The sequence below is a fragment of the Sceloporus occidentalis genome, unplaced genomic scaffold (genome assembly GCF_023333645.1).
Source record: "Sceloporus occidentalis isolate IW3139 unplaced genomic scaffold, rSceOcc1.0.p SCAF_1, whole genome shotgun sequence".
NCBI classification, from domain to species: Eukaryota; Metazoa; Chordata; class Lepidosauria; order Squamata; family Phrynosomatidae; genus Sceloporus; species Sceloporus occidentalis.
The window spans coordinates 293,081,287-293,099,910 of record NW_028316981.1 but is presented as its reverse complement, the minus strand read 5'-3'; the positions used below and the strand labels follow the sequence as shown (position 1 = coordinate 293,099,910).

Here is an 18,624-nt window from a genome sequence, read left to right as displayed (position 1 = left end):
ACATGCATTTCTCCCACCGCACACAATTCATAGATCTGCATCAGGCTGATTGCAGAAGTTAGTTAGACCAGCCTTTCTCGCTTTCTTTTTTACCCTGGAGGACCCCTTGGAATATTTTTAAGGTCTCAAGGAGCCTCTGCATTCAAACTACCTACAACTAAAAAAAGTGAATGTGTGTTGTTGAACCCTAGAGTTCAAGGGAACCTGAGTTGAGAAACCCTGATCTAGAGAGCTTGGAGGTGTCTTATCCACAGGATCACCACAAGTTGGGGGTCAACTTGAGGGAAGTTAGAATCATAGTTAATAAGAACAAAGCCTTGTTTTCTCCTTTATGACTTTTAAATATTCCGCCTTTCCTGTCTGGAAGAAAGGAGGGTTGTTTTCTTTGTGATGAACAAAGATGCAGTCTTGAAAAGGATTTAGACTGGGGTGACCTGACGTCCTCCTTTCCCAGGACACACCCTCCATTTCAACCTTCTGTCCAGGAGGAATTCCACAATGCCCTACCTTTTGAGCATGGCCAAGCAGAACGAATGTACACTTCTATGGCTGCTTTTACCTTATTTGCATTTACACTTACACGAAGCTTTATACAAGTGTTTTCAGCTTTCCTGACTGCCTGAAGTTTTGCAGCCCCCTTGTCCTCCTTTGCAGTCAGGTCAGGGTTACCAGCCATCCTCCTTTTCCAGGACAGTTCCTCCATTTGGATCTTCTGCCCAGGAGCAAATCCACAATACCCTCCATTTGGAGCATGAATTTAAGCGTGGTTTTTAACCTTCTATTTGATCAGGTCCAACATTTTGTAGTACCATGCCCTCCTTTGAGGTGAGGGGGACATCTGGCCACCCAATTTAGAGTGGCCTATGGAACTGCAGACTTCAGCTTCTCCTCAGCCTTGTGTGTGTATATATATATGTCTGTATATGTGTGTGTTTATATATGTAGGTATATATATGTGTGTATATTGTGTGTATGTGTATGTCTATGAATGTATGTTTTTTTATGTATGTGTGTATGTGTATGTCAATGTTTTATATATGTGTGTGTGTATGTATATGTGTGTATATATGTGTTTGTATTAATAATAACAATAACAATAATAAATTTGATTTATATACTGCCTTTCCAAAGGATCAAGATGGTATATTGTGTTTGTATATATGTGTATATGTATATGTGAGTATATTATTATTATATTATATAGCACTGTACATATATTCAGTAAAATAGATAAATAAACCTGCCCCTGGCGTACATTCTACGAAATAATAGCATAATAATACATGAAAGGGTTCAGTAAAATAAGGCAGGCAACAAATTAAAAACATCAGATAACAATCACGCAATGCCTGGGAATGCTTCCCTGGACAGGATGGTCTTCAACTCAGTTTTGAAGTATGTATATGTGTGTGTCTACATATGTGTGTGTTTATAAATGTATGTGTGTGTATGTATACGTATGTTTATATATGTATGCATGTATGTGTGTAAATATGTGTATGTATGTGTCTGTATATATACATGTGTGTATGTATGTCTCTATATGAGTGTTTATATATGTATGTTTGTATATATATATATATATATATATATGTCTGTGCGTGTTTATATATATGTGTGTGTGCGTGTGTGTGTCTGAGTGTATACCTGTGCACATACGTGTGTGTGTGTGTGTGTTTATATATGTGTGTATAGTTGTGTGAGAGAGGTAAATACACAACGGTGTTGGGGCGGTGGCGCTGGGAAGGGCCTTGGGCGGGAGACGGGGCTGGGCTGGGTGTTGTGTCCGGTGGTCCTTCTCCCGCCGCCTGGCCCTGAGGCGGTGCCTTCTCCTGCCCGCCCGGCTCCCGCTGAGGCCCGCCTTGGTCCCGTGGCCCTTGGAGCCGGCGCCGCCGAGGCAGGCTTCCGGGGCGCGATGGCGGAGCGCGGCGCAGGAGGAAGCGGCAGGGAGTGGGGCCGCCTGGAGTGGGCGCTGCGCCACAGCCTCCGCCTGCTACTGAGGGAGAAGAGGGGGCCCCGGGAAGAAGGACAGCAGCAGCAGGAGGAGGAGGGGGGCCAGGCGGCGCCATCGCCCAGCGCCCTGGAGGCCTTGCCGGTGAGCCCCCTTCCAGCCCTTTCCGACTTGGGATCTGGACAAGTTCCTTCAGAGGCTGAGAGAGTGTCACTCCCCCCGAAAGGGCGGGATTCGAACCCAGGTCCCCAGAGTCATGACAATATAGCCCAGCCCTCAGACCATAGCACTGAAGATTATACACTCGTAAAGCGGTTGCTATTCCACTTTTACTGCTCCAGCTGCATCCTGGGATTTGCAGTTCAGGGAGGGGCGTTTGGGATATTCAGCCCGAGAGCTCTTAGGCCCTGAACTACAAACCCCAGAATGCAACAGGAGGCACTCAGGGCAGTTAAAAGTGAAATAGAGCGTAGCGTGTCGATTTCCTTCTACGTCGTATTGGCTCTTCCTCTTCTATTGGAAGAAGGGAGGGACGCCTCTCGCTTTTGGCTCCGCCCTCTTTTCCTCTTCGTCCTTATTGGCTGCCACGATTTTAGGACCCCCCCTTTTCATTGCGTGACGTCATTCGCCCATTGGCCACGCCCACCAGCATCAGATGTTATTATTACCACCATTTTGTTGCTGGGTGCCTTCAAGTCTTTTCCAACTTAGAGACAGTGTGGTCTAGTGGTTTGAGTGTTGGACTAGGACTCTGGAGGCCTGGGTTCAAATTCCTGTTCAGCCACTGGGTGACCCTGAGCAAGGCACACTCTCTCAGCCTCAGAGGATGGCAAAGACCAACTTTGTTCATTTGTTTACTTATTTTATTCCATGCCTATGCCACCTAAACATTTTTAAAAACAACATTTACATTAACAATAAAGATTTAAAATGGTCAATATCATCTGAAAAACAGTATAACATCACATTATGTTAAAATACACAAAGGTTAAAAGGCATGGCTAAAAACCCCTCTGAACACACCTTGCCAAGAAAACCCCACCATAGGTTCACCATAAGTCGGAAACGGAAGGAGGACAAGGCGCCGTAAAATGTAGGACATTAAACAAAAAAAATGAGACATGAAAAGATTAAAAACTAAAAAACACTCGTGTAAATTTATACTTCTTATCCATGCTCAACATGGAGGACATTTTGGCATTTCTTCTGGAGAAAAGGTTGACATGTAGGACATGTCCTGGAAAAGGAGGATGTCTGGTCTACCAAGGCCTGAAAATTCTACAACAACAAAAGGCCAGGGTGACCAGGTGTCCTCCTTTCCCAGAACCTGTCCTTGATTTCGACCTTCTGTCCAGAAGGAATCCCAATATGTCCTCCATTTTGAGCATGACTACGCATGAATTTGTGTTTATATGAGTGTTTTTAGCTTTGTATTTTGTAATGTCCTACGTTTTCCTTGAATGTCCCACATTTTGCAGTGCCTTGTTTTCCTTTGCGGTGAGGACTTCTGGTCACCCTGCCTAAGGCTGAACCTATCATGGGGTTTCCTTGGCAAGTTTCTTCAGAGGAGGGTTCACCAGGGAGGTGCTGCGTTATTTTAAAGCGTATGGTTTTTTTAAAGTGCTTTTATCTTTTTAATTATATTCTATTTTTAAATAAATGATCTGTTTTATTATTACAGTAGTCGAGTTCCTTTTTAACTGTCATTTTTTAAAGTTTTTGGTTGTACAGTACACTCATCCCTCCGCATCTGCGGCTTTGACTTTTGCAAATTTGATTAATCATGGATTTTGTCAATGTGTTCCTTCTAGGAATATCTAGGTCCTCCAGGGCAACTCTATGGTCAGCTTGAACCAAAGGTCTCGCTGAAGGGCACCTAGAGGTTCTTAGAGAGCGCACTCCACTAGGCATTTGTAGCTCCTCCAGCGCAATTCTATGGTCAGTGCCTGCCAGATGTTGACCACAGAGTTGCACTGGAGGACTTAGAGATCCCTAGAGAGGTGTTCTCTCAGGTAAAAACATAGTATTTTTGTTATTTGTCGTTTTTCCACATTCACGGGGATCCTGTGCCCCTGACCCCAGCAAATGTGGAGAGATGAATGTACTGTGTTTTTAGACTGTAAGCTGTTTTGAATCCCAATTTTGGCGGAAAGGGGGGGTACAAATAAATAAATATAATAATAATAATAATAATAATAATAATATTCAAAGAAAAATCTACCAAACAGTGATTGCCTCCACTGGCTCCTTCATCAGGCAAGATGTTACAAACCAAACAGGAGAAAAGTGGAGATGTTAGTCAGATGCCTACATTTTGTTCTTTCTGTCCTTAGTTAAGGTGCTATGAGGAGGGTTTCTTTAGCAGGCAGACCTCCTCCTTCTGGCCATGTGGCAACTGGAAGATTTTCAAAGTCCAGGAAAGTTAAAGTCCATTTGCATCTCAACAAGGATTTGCCTTTGTCATCTACAGTGTAGATATAATGCAGTTTGACACCACTCTAAGTACTTTAGCGCCATCCTTTGGAATCCTGGATTTGATTGAATGCTGATCAAAACAGAGACTGCAGTCAAGAAATCAGAAGAAGACTAGGAATGGGAAGGGCCACCATAAAAGAACTAAACAAGATCCTAAAGTGCAAAGATACTCAGCTAAACACTGAAGTTAGAATCGTCCAAGCCATTGTATTTCCCATCACCATGTACAGGATGTGAGAGCTGGACAGTCAAGAAAGTGATTAGGAAGAAAACCAATCTGTCTGAGATGTGATCTGGAGAAGAGTGCTGAGGATACCATGGACAGACAAAAAGACAAACAAACGGGTCCTTGAGCAGATAAAGCCTGAACTCTCCCGGGAAGCAAAGATGATTAAATTGAGGCTGTCGTACTTTGGCAACATCATGAGAAAACATAACTCACTAGAAAAGACAATAATGCTAGGAAAGACAGTAAAAAGAGGTGAAGACCTCACTTCAGATGGATAGACTCAACTGGAAAAGTCACAGGCATGGATTTGCAGGACCTGAGCAGGGAGATAGAGGGGAGATGTCTCATCTACAGGGTTGCCATGAGTTGGGATCAACTCGAGAGTAGTTAACAACAACATGCTAAGTTACATACAGAATCATAGAATTTTATGGTTTATTTGCCAAAACAACTGGAAGAGCTGACAAATGCACTTATGCTTAAAATGAGGTGACAGCAAGTCTCAGGACAAAAATCCTGCCTTCAACAAGACTGCCAATTTATTTCCCTCTCTTATACACAATAACAACTCTTTATTAATAATTTATTTCTGTTAATTTTGTATAAATAATTTTAAAATGACTGAGGTGTTTCAGCTGTAATGAAGGTTGTCAGTTAATTATTTTTATGTATGCACTGTATGCACATATTCTTGTGCCTGCATTATAATATATTATTAGGGTTGCCATAAGTCGGAAATGACTTGAAGGCACAACTGTTATATTATATTATTGATTTAAATCCCACCTTTTTCCCAACATGGAATCCAGAGCATCTTATTTTTAACTACAAAGAACTTGTTCTGATATCTTCGACACAGTAAGCTTTGCCATTTTTAAATTCTTAATTATGTTTGTTCTTGAGTGCCTTTAAGTTCTTGCCAACTTATGGTGATCCTATCACAGGGTTTTCTAGGCAAGTTTGTTCAGAGGGAATTTGCACTTGCCATTCTCTGAGGCTGAGAGAGTGTGACTTGCCCAATGTTACCCAGTGGGTTTCCTGTACATGGACAGAAAACTCTGCTGGACGTATTCTTATGCTCTTAAATTTCTTCTTTTCAGATAGATGTAAAATTATACATTATGTCCTTTCTGACACCCAAAGATCTAAGTTATTTGGGAAGTACCAGTCGCTACTGGAGGACTGCAGTCCGAGATCCCTTACTTTGGAGATACTTTCTGATTCGGGATGTTCCTTCTTGGCATACCATTGACTGGAAATCACTCCCAGATGCAAACATATTTAACAGACCTTTTTCTGAGTTCCATAACAGTGCCTCATATGATTACATGGAAGTGTAAGTATCTTCTGACAGAACAATCCTACACAAATGTACTCAGAAGCAAATCATGCTGTGTTCAGATGAAAGCAATCCAATTCATATAAGCCTCACTCAGATCAATGGGGATTATTTCTGAATAGATATGCATTGGATTGTACTATGGGTCTCTTGGACACTGAGTTTAAATCCAAACAATTATAATTTCATGCAAAATTTGGTTTCAGCCTATATTGGGAACCTGATTGATATCTGGTTCATCTCTGCTTAGTCTAAGCTGTTTTAATATACTCTGTATTTCCCCCTACTGTTTTGAAGCCTTTCAGCATAACAGGCATTGACTGTGCTGGCAAATGCATAACTCATCTATATACTTTTGCAATCAGCTTTGTTGTTGTTTTTACACAGGTATAAAAACTGCTATTCCTGTTGCAAACGATCTCTGAAATCCAGGCAGACTCCATATGGAGCCATGGCATCCTTTTTACAGTCATTGATTACACAGGCTGAGCCTCGCTTTGCTATGTTTGGGCCTGGTTTAGAAGATCTGGATGAATCTTTGGTGCACAAAATGATGACAAGTCCAGAAATGTTGCCACTGGCTGGTATACCTTCAAGGCAAATACATGGTAATTTCTTATCCCTACTTTTTACATTGGAGAACTCTGCCATCAGAGCCTCCAAGACATCCCAAGCCCTTCTGGTCAGAGCTTGATATAGTGGAAGGGAAGAAGTAGTAGTCTTAGAGAGATGTATTTACTTATCTTCCATTTATTTATGTATGGAAGTATATAAGTACCCTCCCATTGATCCAGTGGGGTTTATATTTATTCCCCATAATGAGGAGATGTAGGGAAATCTAAAGCCTCACCCAGTCTGTTCTCTTTTTACCCATCCAAGTAAGGATTGTGGAACTTTCTGACGGGGTTTGCAGCAGGATCTAAGAACTCACTATTCACCCTGGATGTAGTGGAGGAGGTCTATAGAAACTAGAGAGCTGCTTTGTAAAAAAAAAATGATTTAGACTATCTGTTTGAGGTACAGAAGGCCAAAGCTTCCTTGGACACAGAAATGTGGGAAGACTGTGGGAAATATTGCCCATTTGCAACTACCTGAAGTAGAAAATGATTTAGAGGAGTTCATGGCTGGTTGCATTCACAAAAACATCATCCCCAGTACTACATCTTCTCTCAACCAAGCTCAGCTTGTTGCCAAGAGACTAACAAAGAAGATACATGGTCCCTCACAGCAAAAATAGTGAGGAAGGGGAACTGGAAAGTGATGCAAAGCTGGTACTGCGAATTCTGAGTAAGCAAACTCATATGTTAAAGTTGAGCCTGTGATCAGTAGGTGCATATGGTTCATACAAAGGGTCTAAGACCTGTTAATCTAGGTAGCTGCATACACACATATTAATCATGTCAATATTATTATAACCCATTTTATAGGAACAGGAACATTTATCACATGCTTCTTATTACTAAGGCTTGAAAGTGGTTTGGGGGACTATCATAGTTATTGGGCTTTGAAGTCTTTGAAGCCATGCATGTTTCTGATGGCACCCTCATATAAAGGCCCAACCTTTATTTGCACAGAAGTACAATTTTTCCTTGCCAGTAAATCTGTCACTAGCTAGAAGAGGAACTATTAACTGCTCCACTAATATTTTGCTATAGCTTGCATATGAAATATATCTTTGTTATACTTGTAGCTTTGTGTTTCTTTTGCAATTGAGTTTATATCCCAAAGCTTTTATAAGTACATACCTTGACGGAGAAGTGTCTCTGCTACTTTGTGTATCTATATCTGATCAGGATTCCAGGAGTGCTTCTTGATGGGAAGAGGAGAGAAACTTAACACAGCAGATACACAATTGATTATTGCCAATATGCTGACAGCAAGCTTTCAGAGAGCCCTGCATTGAGGCAGAATCTGTCACAGTACACTGAGGAGAGGAGAGTGTTTGTCTTTTACAGGACAGAAATGTAATTATTGCAGCAGATATGGGCCATGGTTGTTGGAACATCCTGGGCTGGGTGTAGATAACCTACTCCAGGTTTTCTACTGTATGTCTGGGAAGGCTGGAACTACAAAACAATAAAGTCTGTATTTCTTTGAAGTATCTGAGGATCCTATAGTTTTACTTTTGAGAACTCGGGCTTTCAAACAAAATGAGAAATATGAATAGGTATTGTTATTTAGGTATTGTACGCATTCTACAGTATTAATGATCTCCATGGGTGTTTCAGATCTGTTCTCAAAAGTCTTTTCTTTTTCCTCCACTGGCTTCAAACAGGGATTGGATCAGGAGTCACATTTCACCTGAACAGCCAGAAATTCAACATTCTAACACTGTACTCAAGAACCAGGTACATTTTATATGGCATCTTTTGCAAGGAAAAATAAATCCTACTTTAAGAAGTTTTTTTCTCTGTGAAAGCTTCTTTCAGGGAAGTGTTTGACCACATCCTGGGTGCTGCATGACTCATTCCATGTGCACAACAGGGATTGAGGGTTGTACTTGCTGAACAGCATTTTTCCAAGAGGCAAAATGTATATGTGATTGGCAAAAACTATGGAGATCTCCTTGTACTGTTCTCCCTTAGAGTCACTTGGGAGGGAAAGTGGCACATGCAACTACTGCTAATCAGTGATTGCAGTGCCACCTGAGAGTACTTCTCTCTTCCAACCAGGGAGCCAGTGATGTCAGTGACCTCTCTAATGTCATTCAGCTTGCAGAAGGTAGCTCCCCTCCCCACGGCTATGCTGTTGCTTCTTATCAAGTCACCATATACTATCTTGAACATATCCAGTTTTGTTCAGTTTTGGAAGTTAAGCAGGATTGGGCCTGGGTTAGAACATGCATGAGAGACCACCTGGGGATCCCAGGGATTTCTCCATATAACTAGGAAAGCATTCTGCCTGAAGCCCTTGAGGCCTGCTGCCAGTCAGCGTTTAAAGAAATGGTCTAGATGAAGCAATGGCCTGACCATTATGAGGCCGTTTCCTATTGTTGTTGCTTCAAATATATCCTGCCTTTTCACCAAAATTGGAACCCAGGGAGACTAACAACATCTGAAACAGTTAAAAGCACTTACAAAGATACAAATATGCTCCTAAAATTGTAGTTTTCAACACCTTTCATTCAGAATTGCTTTTGCCTGCTTTACAAAATATCTGAAGAGATTGGTTTTGCATTTTTCCAGCAAGGAAAGACGCAGAGCAAAGGAAGAGGACACTACTCCCATCAACAAAATGTTCCATGTTGAAAACAGTGTTGATGGCACAACACAGTACACTCTGATTGAACACGTTAAAAATATGTGTGGACAAATTGATGGATTCATCTACGTTGCAGATGCTGAGGTGCATAAAAGTAAGGACATCTGAATGATGCTGGCATTTTCCAAAAGGTGTTTTAGGAAGTCACTCAGGAATAAGAGTCAAATGGCTCTCCAGATATTGGACTGTAAGTCCCACGAGCCCTAGTCAGTATAGCCAGTGCTGAGGAATGTTGAGAGTTGCAATCTAATAAGATGTGGAGGGTCATGTGATTCCCATCACTACTGCAACTGGTGGAAGATGTTGAAACAAATTTCTCTCCCTTTGCAGGACACAACCGCCAAACTGAATTTGCCAGAATAGCAGCAATGCTTGATCCAGCTCTTGGACCTTCAAACAGACCTCTCTTGGTTTTGTCCTGCATTTCTAATGCTGAGATTGAAAGAATCCCCTGTGTTTACATGGCACATCAGCTGCAACTAAACCTCTTTAGCCAACCTTGGATGGTATTTTTTATTTTATCTCATTGTCTCTTTTCAAAATTATCTTCTTTGACCTGTTTGCATCATGTAACTGACTTCAGGAAGTACTTCTTTGCATTCTGTAATTAACTGCATAGTCCTAATGTCAGGAGTGTGGAAACTTTTTCCTGTTGAGATCTGTGTTATTTTGATTAAAACAGGCAGGTTCCATGTTCCAGCCATGTGAGTGGCAAAAGATAAAAATAAGCAGGGCCATAAGAGGATGTGACTCTTACCCTTACTCACCACAATGCCATATGCTTTGTAGTTGCAGGGCAAAATGAGTAATATTAATGGCCCAGACATCAGTGGGGTCAGTGAGAGATGTGGCCTGAAGATAGGTCCAGAGATCTGGACTGAGGATCATGGTGTGCCTTTTGGCCTATGAACTGGTAGTTTCTCACACCACCTATACATCTCTACGGTATAGGATTTCACCCTAAATTATATAGCTGTTAATATGAGGTGGTAAATGGCCCCTTGCTTTGATGTGTTGGTTTTTTTTAAACCATGTGCATTAGCAAACTGATAAAGCAAAAAGTCATAACCTAAGTGCAGCCTCCTTCATAAAGATTAAAATATTGATACTAGACACTGGAGATCAAGGAGAAGGCAATATATAGCCTCTGTGCCACCCAGCCACGTTGCAGGATTTTGATGACACAACAGTGGTAAGAAAGGTCACATTTTCCCCACTTCAATACAGGTAAAGAAGGTGCACAAGAAATGTCTCCAGGAATTGTGATTCACCTTAATAAGGCACATGGTCCCCACATTGTATGCCTTGTCTGCCTTGAAGTAAACAGTGAATTTCCAGGTATAAAATCAACAATTCCTTGCATGGGGAAAAAGCACTGGTTATCCAGCTGCCACCACCACAAGAGATTTGTTGACCAGAATGGGGTGTAGCCCTTGTAGGGTGATTTGGAAACTTCAGCATGGTCCACTAACCTGCAGAGGTTGTTTTCCCCCATTATGTTCATTCCCTGGCTGGCTGTTGTAATAAAATGCTAATGTCAAAACGTGAAAGAAGATTACTGTCTGAACTTCCCAGAATCCCCCAATCAACATGGCCACCAAGGAGTTGTAGTCACCAAAAAGGGTTACTTTTTTCCAAGCTCTTTTCATGTGATCATCCCAGAGCATTACAGAGGTGGCTGATGTACTCTATGACTTGTCCCAGGGCCTATCACTGATTTCAGGAATCCACTTTCTTCATAGGAAAGTTAATAGCCTCTGTGCTACATGCTTTGCAGAAGACTGTAACAGGTATTTTGTCATTTTCTCCTTCATGGCTTGTCACTCCATTCTGATGTTGCCCCCTCTCTCTCCACTTTTCAGACATATTTCCACTACTGTTTTTAAAAAGATATCCACAAATATGGCAGTCTTGCGGTATCCTGTACAGCCAGTGGTTCCTAACCTTTGGTCCTCCATTTGTTTTGTACTTCAACTCCCAAAAGCCCCAGCCAACTTGACAAAAAGTTGAGAATTATGGAAGCTGAAGTCCAAATTAACTGGAGGACCAAAGGTTAGGAACTACTGCCCATTGTACAGCTTTTCTTGCTTTCGGAAGGAAGATTTTTTGGTTTTATATAACAAGACACTCAACATCTGCTTCTCTTTTGGCTTTTACAGATTCAGGACACTGAAGCTGCCACCTTAGATGGACTATTGGATGGAATTCAATGGCTATTGGAACAAACGGAACATAAAAATACTTAATAATCAGAAGTTATTGAGAGTGGCAATAGAGTTTTTAAAACTACTTAATTTACAAGCAATATTTGATGCATATTTTCTATTGATTTGACAGATCACAGAACAAAGTATTGTTTTTAAGAAGGACTGATACTGTCATAATATATGCTATTTAAAACATAGTCTTGGAAATGCAGAAAAGAACGCTGCAACCAGAGCTAGCTGAGCTAGCCATAAAAGAGTGCTCTTTCTCTTAGTGTTTCCTCTGGGTTTATATCAGTTGCCTTTTTCCCTACTGGATTTATCCCAATGATCTCTGATTGGTGCCAGGGACCGTCCCAGACATAGCATTGCTCAGGGCATTGTGAGACATTAAAATAGTCGTTATCTGGTCTTTAGTATGTGCATCTTTTGTGAATCGCCTTGGGTCCAATTTAGGAGAAAGACTGCATATTAAATAAAATGTGTGAGGAATTAAAAGGGGTTTAATTCCTGATATCTGCCTACAAATGCCATGTAGCTAAACCTGGTTTGAGTCCTGATAGCACTCAATGGCAGTATCTTAATGATACTGACATATTAGACTTCAATTTAGACTTGGGGAATTTGAATTAGCTTAATTAATTAATCTAGGATCTTATCCCTGTTTATACAGCTAGAAACAAGAGATTGGCAGAGACAAAGTATTTCAAATTAACTGATAAACGTATTGAGGAAATACACACATGCTAAAGACAACCTTTCACTCAGAAAAAGACTCAGGAATAAAGGGATTAGCTGTGTATATAGAGGAGGCATTCTAATGGGTGATAATTACCTGAAGGAGGCTGTTCTTTATGATGAATGGATGTTTCGGGACCCAAGTTATACAGAAGGGATAGTTGCTAAATCAAATTTCCATAGTAAAGATTATTTTCATATAGATAGATTAAGAGGTGATAACTGCTGTCTCTTTGAGGCCTGCCAGAAGACATCCTGGGGCTGTAAATTACCTTAATCCCTCATGTAAGATGTGAATCTTCCCTGCATGCAACTTCCTAAGATGCTTTGATCTGCAAATTAACTTGGTCTACATACATGATGGTCTCACTTTGAATCTATGGCTGAGCTAGCATTTCCACTTAAGAGTCATGCCAGAGAATCTACACACCCAGAACTATGGGAGACAATCCATTTTTCACAGCATTTCTCAGACAGAATTCAATAAATGATGCATTTCAAAGTGGGGCTTTTTTGGCCAAGAATTCTGGCCCCTTATGCACATGCTCAGTAAAATTTCTGTGATAGTATGAAAGATAGGTAACTCTTCATGGTACTTCCGGGTGGAGATACAGGGCCCATTCCCACTATGATTTATGTTGATTTGCAGATCGCTTTACTTGTGCCTCTTCCCATTGGAAATGGTTTCAGATGCAGCTGCGATTGTTCTGTCTCATTTAAAGAAAGACACTTTTCTGATACTAGTTTTTTTGGTGGTTCGTTTGAAAAGAAGCAATTAGCAAGCATGTTCACTAAGTGGGTACAAAGGACCTGAATTGCTTCAAAATGGAGGGAAGGGATTACTGAGGCAGTGGGCTGGTACAAACGTGTATCCCTCACCAGTTTTTGAGGACCTGTCCTACATTCCAACCTTTAGTTCAGGGGGAATTCCAAAACGTCCTCCATTCTGGAGACCAGGGTTTGAATCCCCACTGAGCCATGGAAACCCAGTGGGTGGCCTTGGGCAATAATAACCCAGCCGAGTCCCAAAAGGGAGGGAAAGGGGAACTTTTGTCAGGGAAGGGCTGCTGATGTGGGCTGGTGAGTCCTTCAAGGATCTGGCTGCCTCCTCCTCTGGGCCTCCAGTCTCTCAGCCTCATGAGACAGCAATGGCAAAACTTCCTCTGAAGAATCTGGCCAAGAAAACTCCCTCGGCTTCCTCTCCACTGGGGATTTTGGGCATCACCCCCCCACACACACCAATCCTGGAGCCCCCAGACCGCCTGTTCCCCCGGAGGCTTGGGAGCTCTGGAGCCCCAGCAAGCAGCCCATGTTGTCACCGATGATGCATACTTGTGCATCATATGATTGACATATATATATATATATATATATATATATATATATATATATATATAACCAGCTAGTGTGAACGACAAGCATGTCAAAAAAGACATGAATGCAAGGAATTCTTGAAATAATTTGCTTAGATGGTGGGAACTAGGTATCGGCCTCAATCGAATCTGCCACCTGGTGTCAATACGATTCGCAAACTGGTTTAAATATAAGTGGGAATGGGCCCACAGATGATTAGTTTCCCAGTGGTAGCTTTCCGTCATAAACATATACCAGTTAGTAAAAATGGCCATCTGGAGCACCTATCCATGTGACAAGGAGAAATTATCTTCCTTAGCATATGTGGACATGTGGCAGCTTGCCTCATATGCGCATTGGCATGTCCACCATAATAAGTTAGAACTTCACAAATGCTTTCCTATATTCACCCATCTTTGTTTCAGGAATCAGCTGTGTTTACTCAGAGCTGTTAAGACACACAGGCTAGGTTTTCCTGCTTATCCAGCGTGCACATGCAATACTTGGGGCAGGCTGCATGACAAGCTCTTTAGTGTCTAGGTCAGAATGTTCTTAGGAAAATCTTTTTCCAGGAATGCCAAACAGCCAAGGCTGTGTAGCAGCATGGGAAATCTGTGCTCTTCCAGATGTTGTCAGTGTGTAGTTCCCCCTGTTCTAGATTGCTGTCTGTGTTGGCTGAGGGTAATAGGCACTGGATGTCAACAACATCTGGATGAATAAAAATTCCCTATGCCTGTTCCACAGATGTGCCATTGTCCTCTGGCTTACAGATTTCACCATCTATAGCATGGTCAGAACAGTTAACTGATGGTAGAGTATACCAAAACAAATGCTGTTTTAAATAATAATAATGGTTGTGGTGGTATTATTATTATTATTATTATTATTATTATTATTATTACAAACAACCACTACCAGTATCAGATTTTTCCTCTTTTAGTTGTTCATTTGGAGACAGCTCCCTCACTATGGTTTGAGGTAGCTCTCAATAGTACAGTAAGAAAATAAAACAATACTAAAAATAAGGAAAGGTAAGGTAGAAGGCAGCAGGAAAAGAGGAAGAGCACATTACAGGTGGATAGACTCAATCAAGGAAGCCACAGCCTGGGTCTGCAAGGCCTGAGCAGGGTTATCTCATTGATAGGGTTGCCATACATCAAGGATAACTTGTAAGCAATTAACACAAACATAGAGACAATGCCAAAATAAGTGTCTCATGTTAACACAACTTCTTGGTTCACAAGCTATAAAGAGATATTGGTTTACAAGCTTGAAATGCAGTAATTTCTAATATAGACTGTTGCTGTTGTTAAGTACCTTTGCGTCTATCTTGACCCAGGGCAATGCTATGGATGAAACATCTCCAGCCCCCCCTGTCCTCTACTGCTCTGCCCAGCTCCTGCAAACTCATATTTGTGGTCTCTTTAATAAAGTCCACCCATCTAGCATGTGGCCTTCCTCTCTTTCTATTTCCCTCCACCTTTCCTAACAGTATTGTATTTTCCAGCGATTCATGCCTTCTCATGATATGTCCAAAGTAAGACAGTCTTAAGTCATGTCATCTTAGATTCCAGGGATATTTCTGGCTTGATCTGCTCTGTTTGTCTTTTTGGCTATCCATGGGATCCTCGGCACTCTTCTCCAGCACCACATCACACATCAGTTGATTTTCCTCCTTTCTTCTTTCTTAACTGTCCAGCTCTCCCATCCATACATGGTAACAGAGAATACAATGCCTTGTATGATTCTGACTTTTGTGCTGAGTTGTATGTCTTTGCATTTTAGGGTCTTTTCTAGTTCTTTCATAGCTGCCCTCCCATTCTTAATCTTCTTCTGATTTCCTGCCTGCAGTCCCTGTTCCGATCAGTGTTTGATACCAGAGATGAGAACTCTTTTACTATTTCTATTTCTTCATTGTTTAGTTTAAATGTGTGAAAGTTCTCTGTGGTCATTATTTTTGTTTTCTTTATGTTCAACAGTAAGCCTGCCTAATATAGACACTAGCCCTAGTCATTTGTAAGTTTCCCATTTTGTCTGAAGACAGGGAGGGGTCTTCCTTAGCCCTGCTCCCTCCACCATCATCTCTGTTGTCATCCCAGATGTGGAGAGTGACAATCTGAAGACAGATTTTGTGAGATCTGTCTAGGTGAGTCAGAAACTAGGAAAATTGTTTACTCCAGTTCACATGGGGAGAGCCCATGGATGACAGAGGATCTCTGCATCGGAACTGTTGCTCTCTGCATCCAGAAAAGTGGTAGAAGTGACAACAGATGGTGGACATCTTTTCACTTATTGATTAAAAAAACACTCCCAAAATGAATACGGTAGCATTTAATTATCAGAGTGGCCATCAAACACACCACTGTGAACCCAAAATCATGCGGTACCATTCAAATTGTGTGGCTAGATCAGGGATAGGAATCATGCAGATCTTCAGAGGTTGGTGGACTGCAACTTCCATCAGCCCTAGATAGAATAGCCAAAGGTGCTGAATGCTGGGAGCTGCTGTCCAACAGTTCCTCAGGGGCCACTTTGGCTATCTCTGGACTAGATGATATTAAGCTCATGGCTATCTTCACCTGCATATCTCTCCAGACCCTGAAATCTTCAAGTGAAGGCCTTCTCTGAGTACTCTAAAACAAATGAAGTACAGTGACTGACTACAGGTAAAAGGATCCTTTTAGTGGTGGCATCGCACAAAGCAACTTCTTTTTTGAAAAATAAAACATCTTACTTGGATTTCTTTTTAAATGCTGTATTTTACTTTATTACAGTTTTGTAATACATTTATGTCTTAATGTGTTTTTAATATTCAGTGAACCTCCCACTGAGATTCTCATTATGCGGTGGCATCTTAATAAAGGAAATGAATAAATTGGCCGGTATACCAAAGCAGCTGATTTTGATTTGTTATAATTGTATGTAAGTTGTAAACTCCTTTGAACTTTATGGGGAAGGCACCATATAAATGCTTTCAACCAAGGATGGGAACTTTATGGATACTCAGCATCCGTTATGTTGACTATGGCGCATTACAGACCGCTTGAAAGCAGCGGTCTGCTTCCGCGGCCATTAGTGACACCGAGGAGCCCCAGCGGCCAAGCCACGAGGCTCCCTGCCACCGCAAAAAAGAAGCGCCAAAATGGCGCTTCTTGTTGAGGTGCACTAATGATGTCGCAAGCCACCAATGGCGCACTCGCGGTGTCATTAGTGCCATGTGACGTGCGGACGCTAAGTGTCCACTACATCAAGATGGCGGCGCCCGTGTAGAATGGGCGCCGCCATTTTGTACGTCCCCAGGATGTACCAGGGTTAGGGGCATGCATAAAGCACGCTCTTTCCTAACCCTAGTACGTCCTGGGGACATACTTTACGCCCGTGCGGAACGGGCCCAAGCTGGCCAAGGCTGATGGGAGTTGTCATTTGGCAATACATTCCCCACCCCAGCTTTAAATGTTTATACAGTATGTCATTTTGGGCTCTTTAATAAATCAAGATTGTTTAGGCTATAATCCCCTCTAGTGCTGGAAATGTTCAGAAATAGATTTAGGTTGCAGCCTTTCACTCACTTACCTGGAAGTAAGACCCATTGAATTCATGGAGGCTTAATTTGGAGTAGCCATGTATAAAGCTACACTGTAAGAGCATATATGTATATAACACTTCAACACATGTTTACTCCAGTTTCTGGAAATTTTCATGGGTCCCTTCGGTAGCCACCAGAGGTCACTTTTGTTCTGTAGTACAGCGATCCTAGTAAAGGATTTTGTAACTACTATAACATGATGCTTTTTAATTAAAACATCCCAGTAACATCAGGCCTTGCTGGAGAGAGAAATCCTATAAACCAGCAAATGGTATACAAATATTTCTTTTATTTTTCATTGTGCATGAAACCATTGATTTTAACAGGAAAAGTTTGTTTCCATTTATTTCTGCAGGCATTTAGTAGGAGAATAGAGCCCTACCTGTGAAATCCTTTTTCATTCTTCATTTTTATGTGTCTTGAATGTGAGACATGTGATGGTAACATAGGGTGTCTCTTTTAGAAATATGGCTTGGGTCCACACTATCTGAAATACTGCATTTTCCTGCCTGAGTCTTAACATCACTCCCACCACCTTCTTAGAGACATTTGAGGTGCTTCTACACTGTAGAAATAATGCAGTGTAACACCACTTTAAGAGCCATGGCTCCATCCTGCAGACTCCTAGAACTTATAGTTTTATGAAGCACCAGGACTCTTTGGCAGAGAAGGCTAAAGACCTTGTAAAACTACAGATCTCAGGAATCCATAGAGTGAAACAACAGCACTTAAAGTGGTGTCAAACTGAATTATTTCTACAGTGTAGATGTACCCTAAGTGAGGACATGGGACCCAGTCTTCATGGTGGTTGTTCCCAGGTTATGGAATTTCCTGCCATAGAAGATTCAGTTGGCTCCCCATCTCCTTTCCTTTTTCTGGAAGGCAAAGGCTTTTTATTCAGGGAGGCCTTTGGTTTATAAATAAAGTGGCAGATAGTTGTGTTTTTATGTTTTATGTGTGTATTGTGTGCCTTCAAGTCATTTCCAACTTATGGAGTCCCTAAGGTGAACCTATCAGAGGTGGTTTTGCCATTGCCTACCCTTGAGGTTGATAGCATGGGACTTGCCCAAGGTCACTCAGTGGGTTTCCATGGCCAAGCTGGGAACTGATTGTGTATTATATTGTGTTTATAACAGGACCTTGTGTTTTATAACTGAACCATCGTGTAATTTTTAAAAAACATTTGTACAAATCGTTTTTGGGTCCTGCATAGGGAGAAAGATAGGATATAAATCAGATAAAATAAATAAATGTTATAACGTGTGACCAGATACTTAAATAAATAGCCAGTGACCAGAATTAGAGCCATGGCTCTAGTTCTACATGATAACAGCTTTCATGTTTGAGGAATGACAAACACAGCACACATATATTTTGTACTCTGGTCTGCATCAATGTTGACAAAAGGTGCTGGGCTCTATGGACAGCTGCCCTGTGTATTGGGCTGCAGAAAATAATGGTTGTAACAATGTAAAAGAAGCAACCAAA

General features: G+C 41.5%; 2 protein-coding genes across 2 annotated transcripts in view; both read left to right on the top strand.

The window, feature by feature from the left end:
- GHR (growth hormone receptor) overlaps nucleotides 1–18,624 on the top strand; it is a 385,809-nt gene that overhangs the window by 22,423 nt on the left and 344,762 nt on the right. The gene's annotated exons all lie outside the window — the stretch shown is intronic.
- On the top strand, nucleotides 1,803–11,869 carry LOC149324076 (F-box only protein 4-like). The gene is made up of 7 exons (XM_089495991.1): nucleotides 1,803–2,095; nucleotides 5,756–5,991; nucleotides 6,382–6,602; nucleotides 8,270–8,342; nucleotides 9,180–9,349; nucleotides 9,586–9,761; nucleotides 11,415–11,869. The coding sequence occupies exons 1-7, from the start codon at nucleotides 1,916–1,918 to the stop codon at nucleotides 11,499–11,501; spliced, it is 1,143 nt and encodes a 380-aa protein (XP_089352117.1). The 5' UTR covers nucleotides 1,803–1,915; the 3' UTR covers nucleotides 11,502–11,869.

Bases quoted from the DNA above. Each gene is read 5' to 3' on its own strand.
- LOC149324076 (XM_089495991.1), top strand. From the start codon at position 1,916: ATGGCGGAGCGCGGCGCAGGAGGAAGCGGCAGGGAGTGGGGCCGCCTG. The intron at 5,992-6,381 runs GTAAGTATCTTC...GTTTTTACACAG, and splicing joins TCATATGATTACATGGAAGT to GTATAAAAACTGCTATTCCT. The intron at 8,343-9,179 runs GTACATTTTATA...GCATTTTTCCAG, and splicing joins ACACTGTACTCAAGAACCAG to CAAGGAAAGACGCAGAGCAA.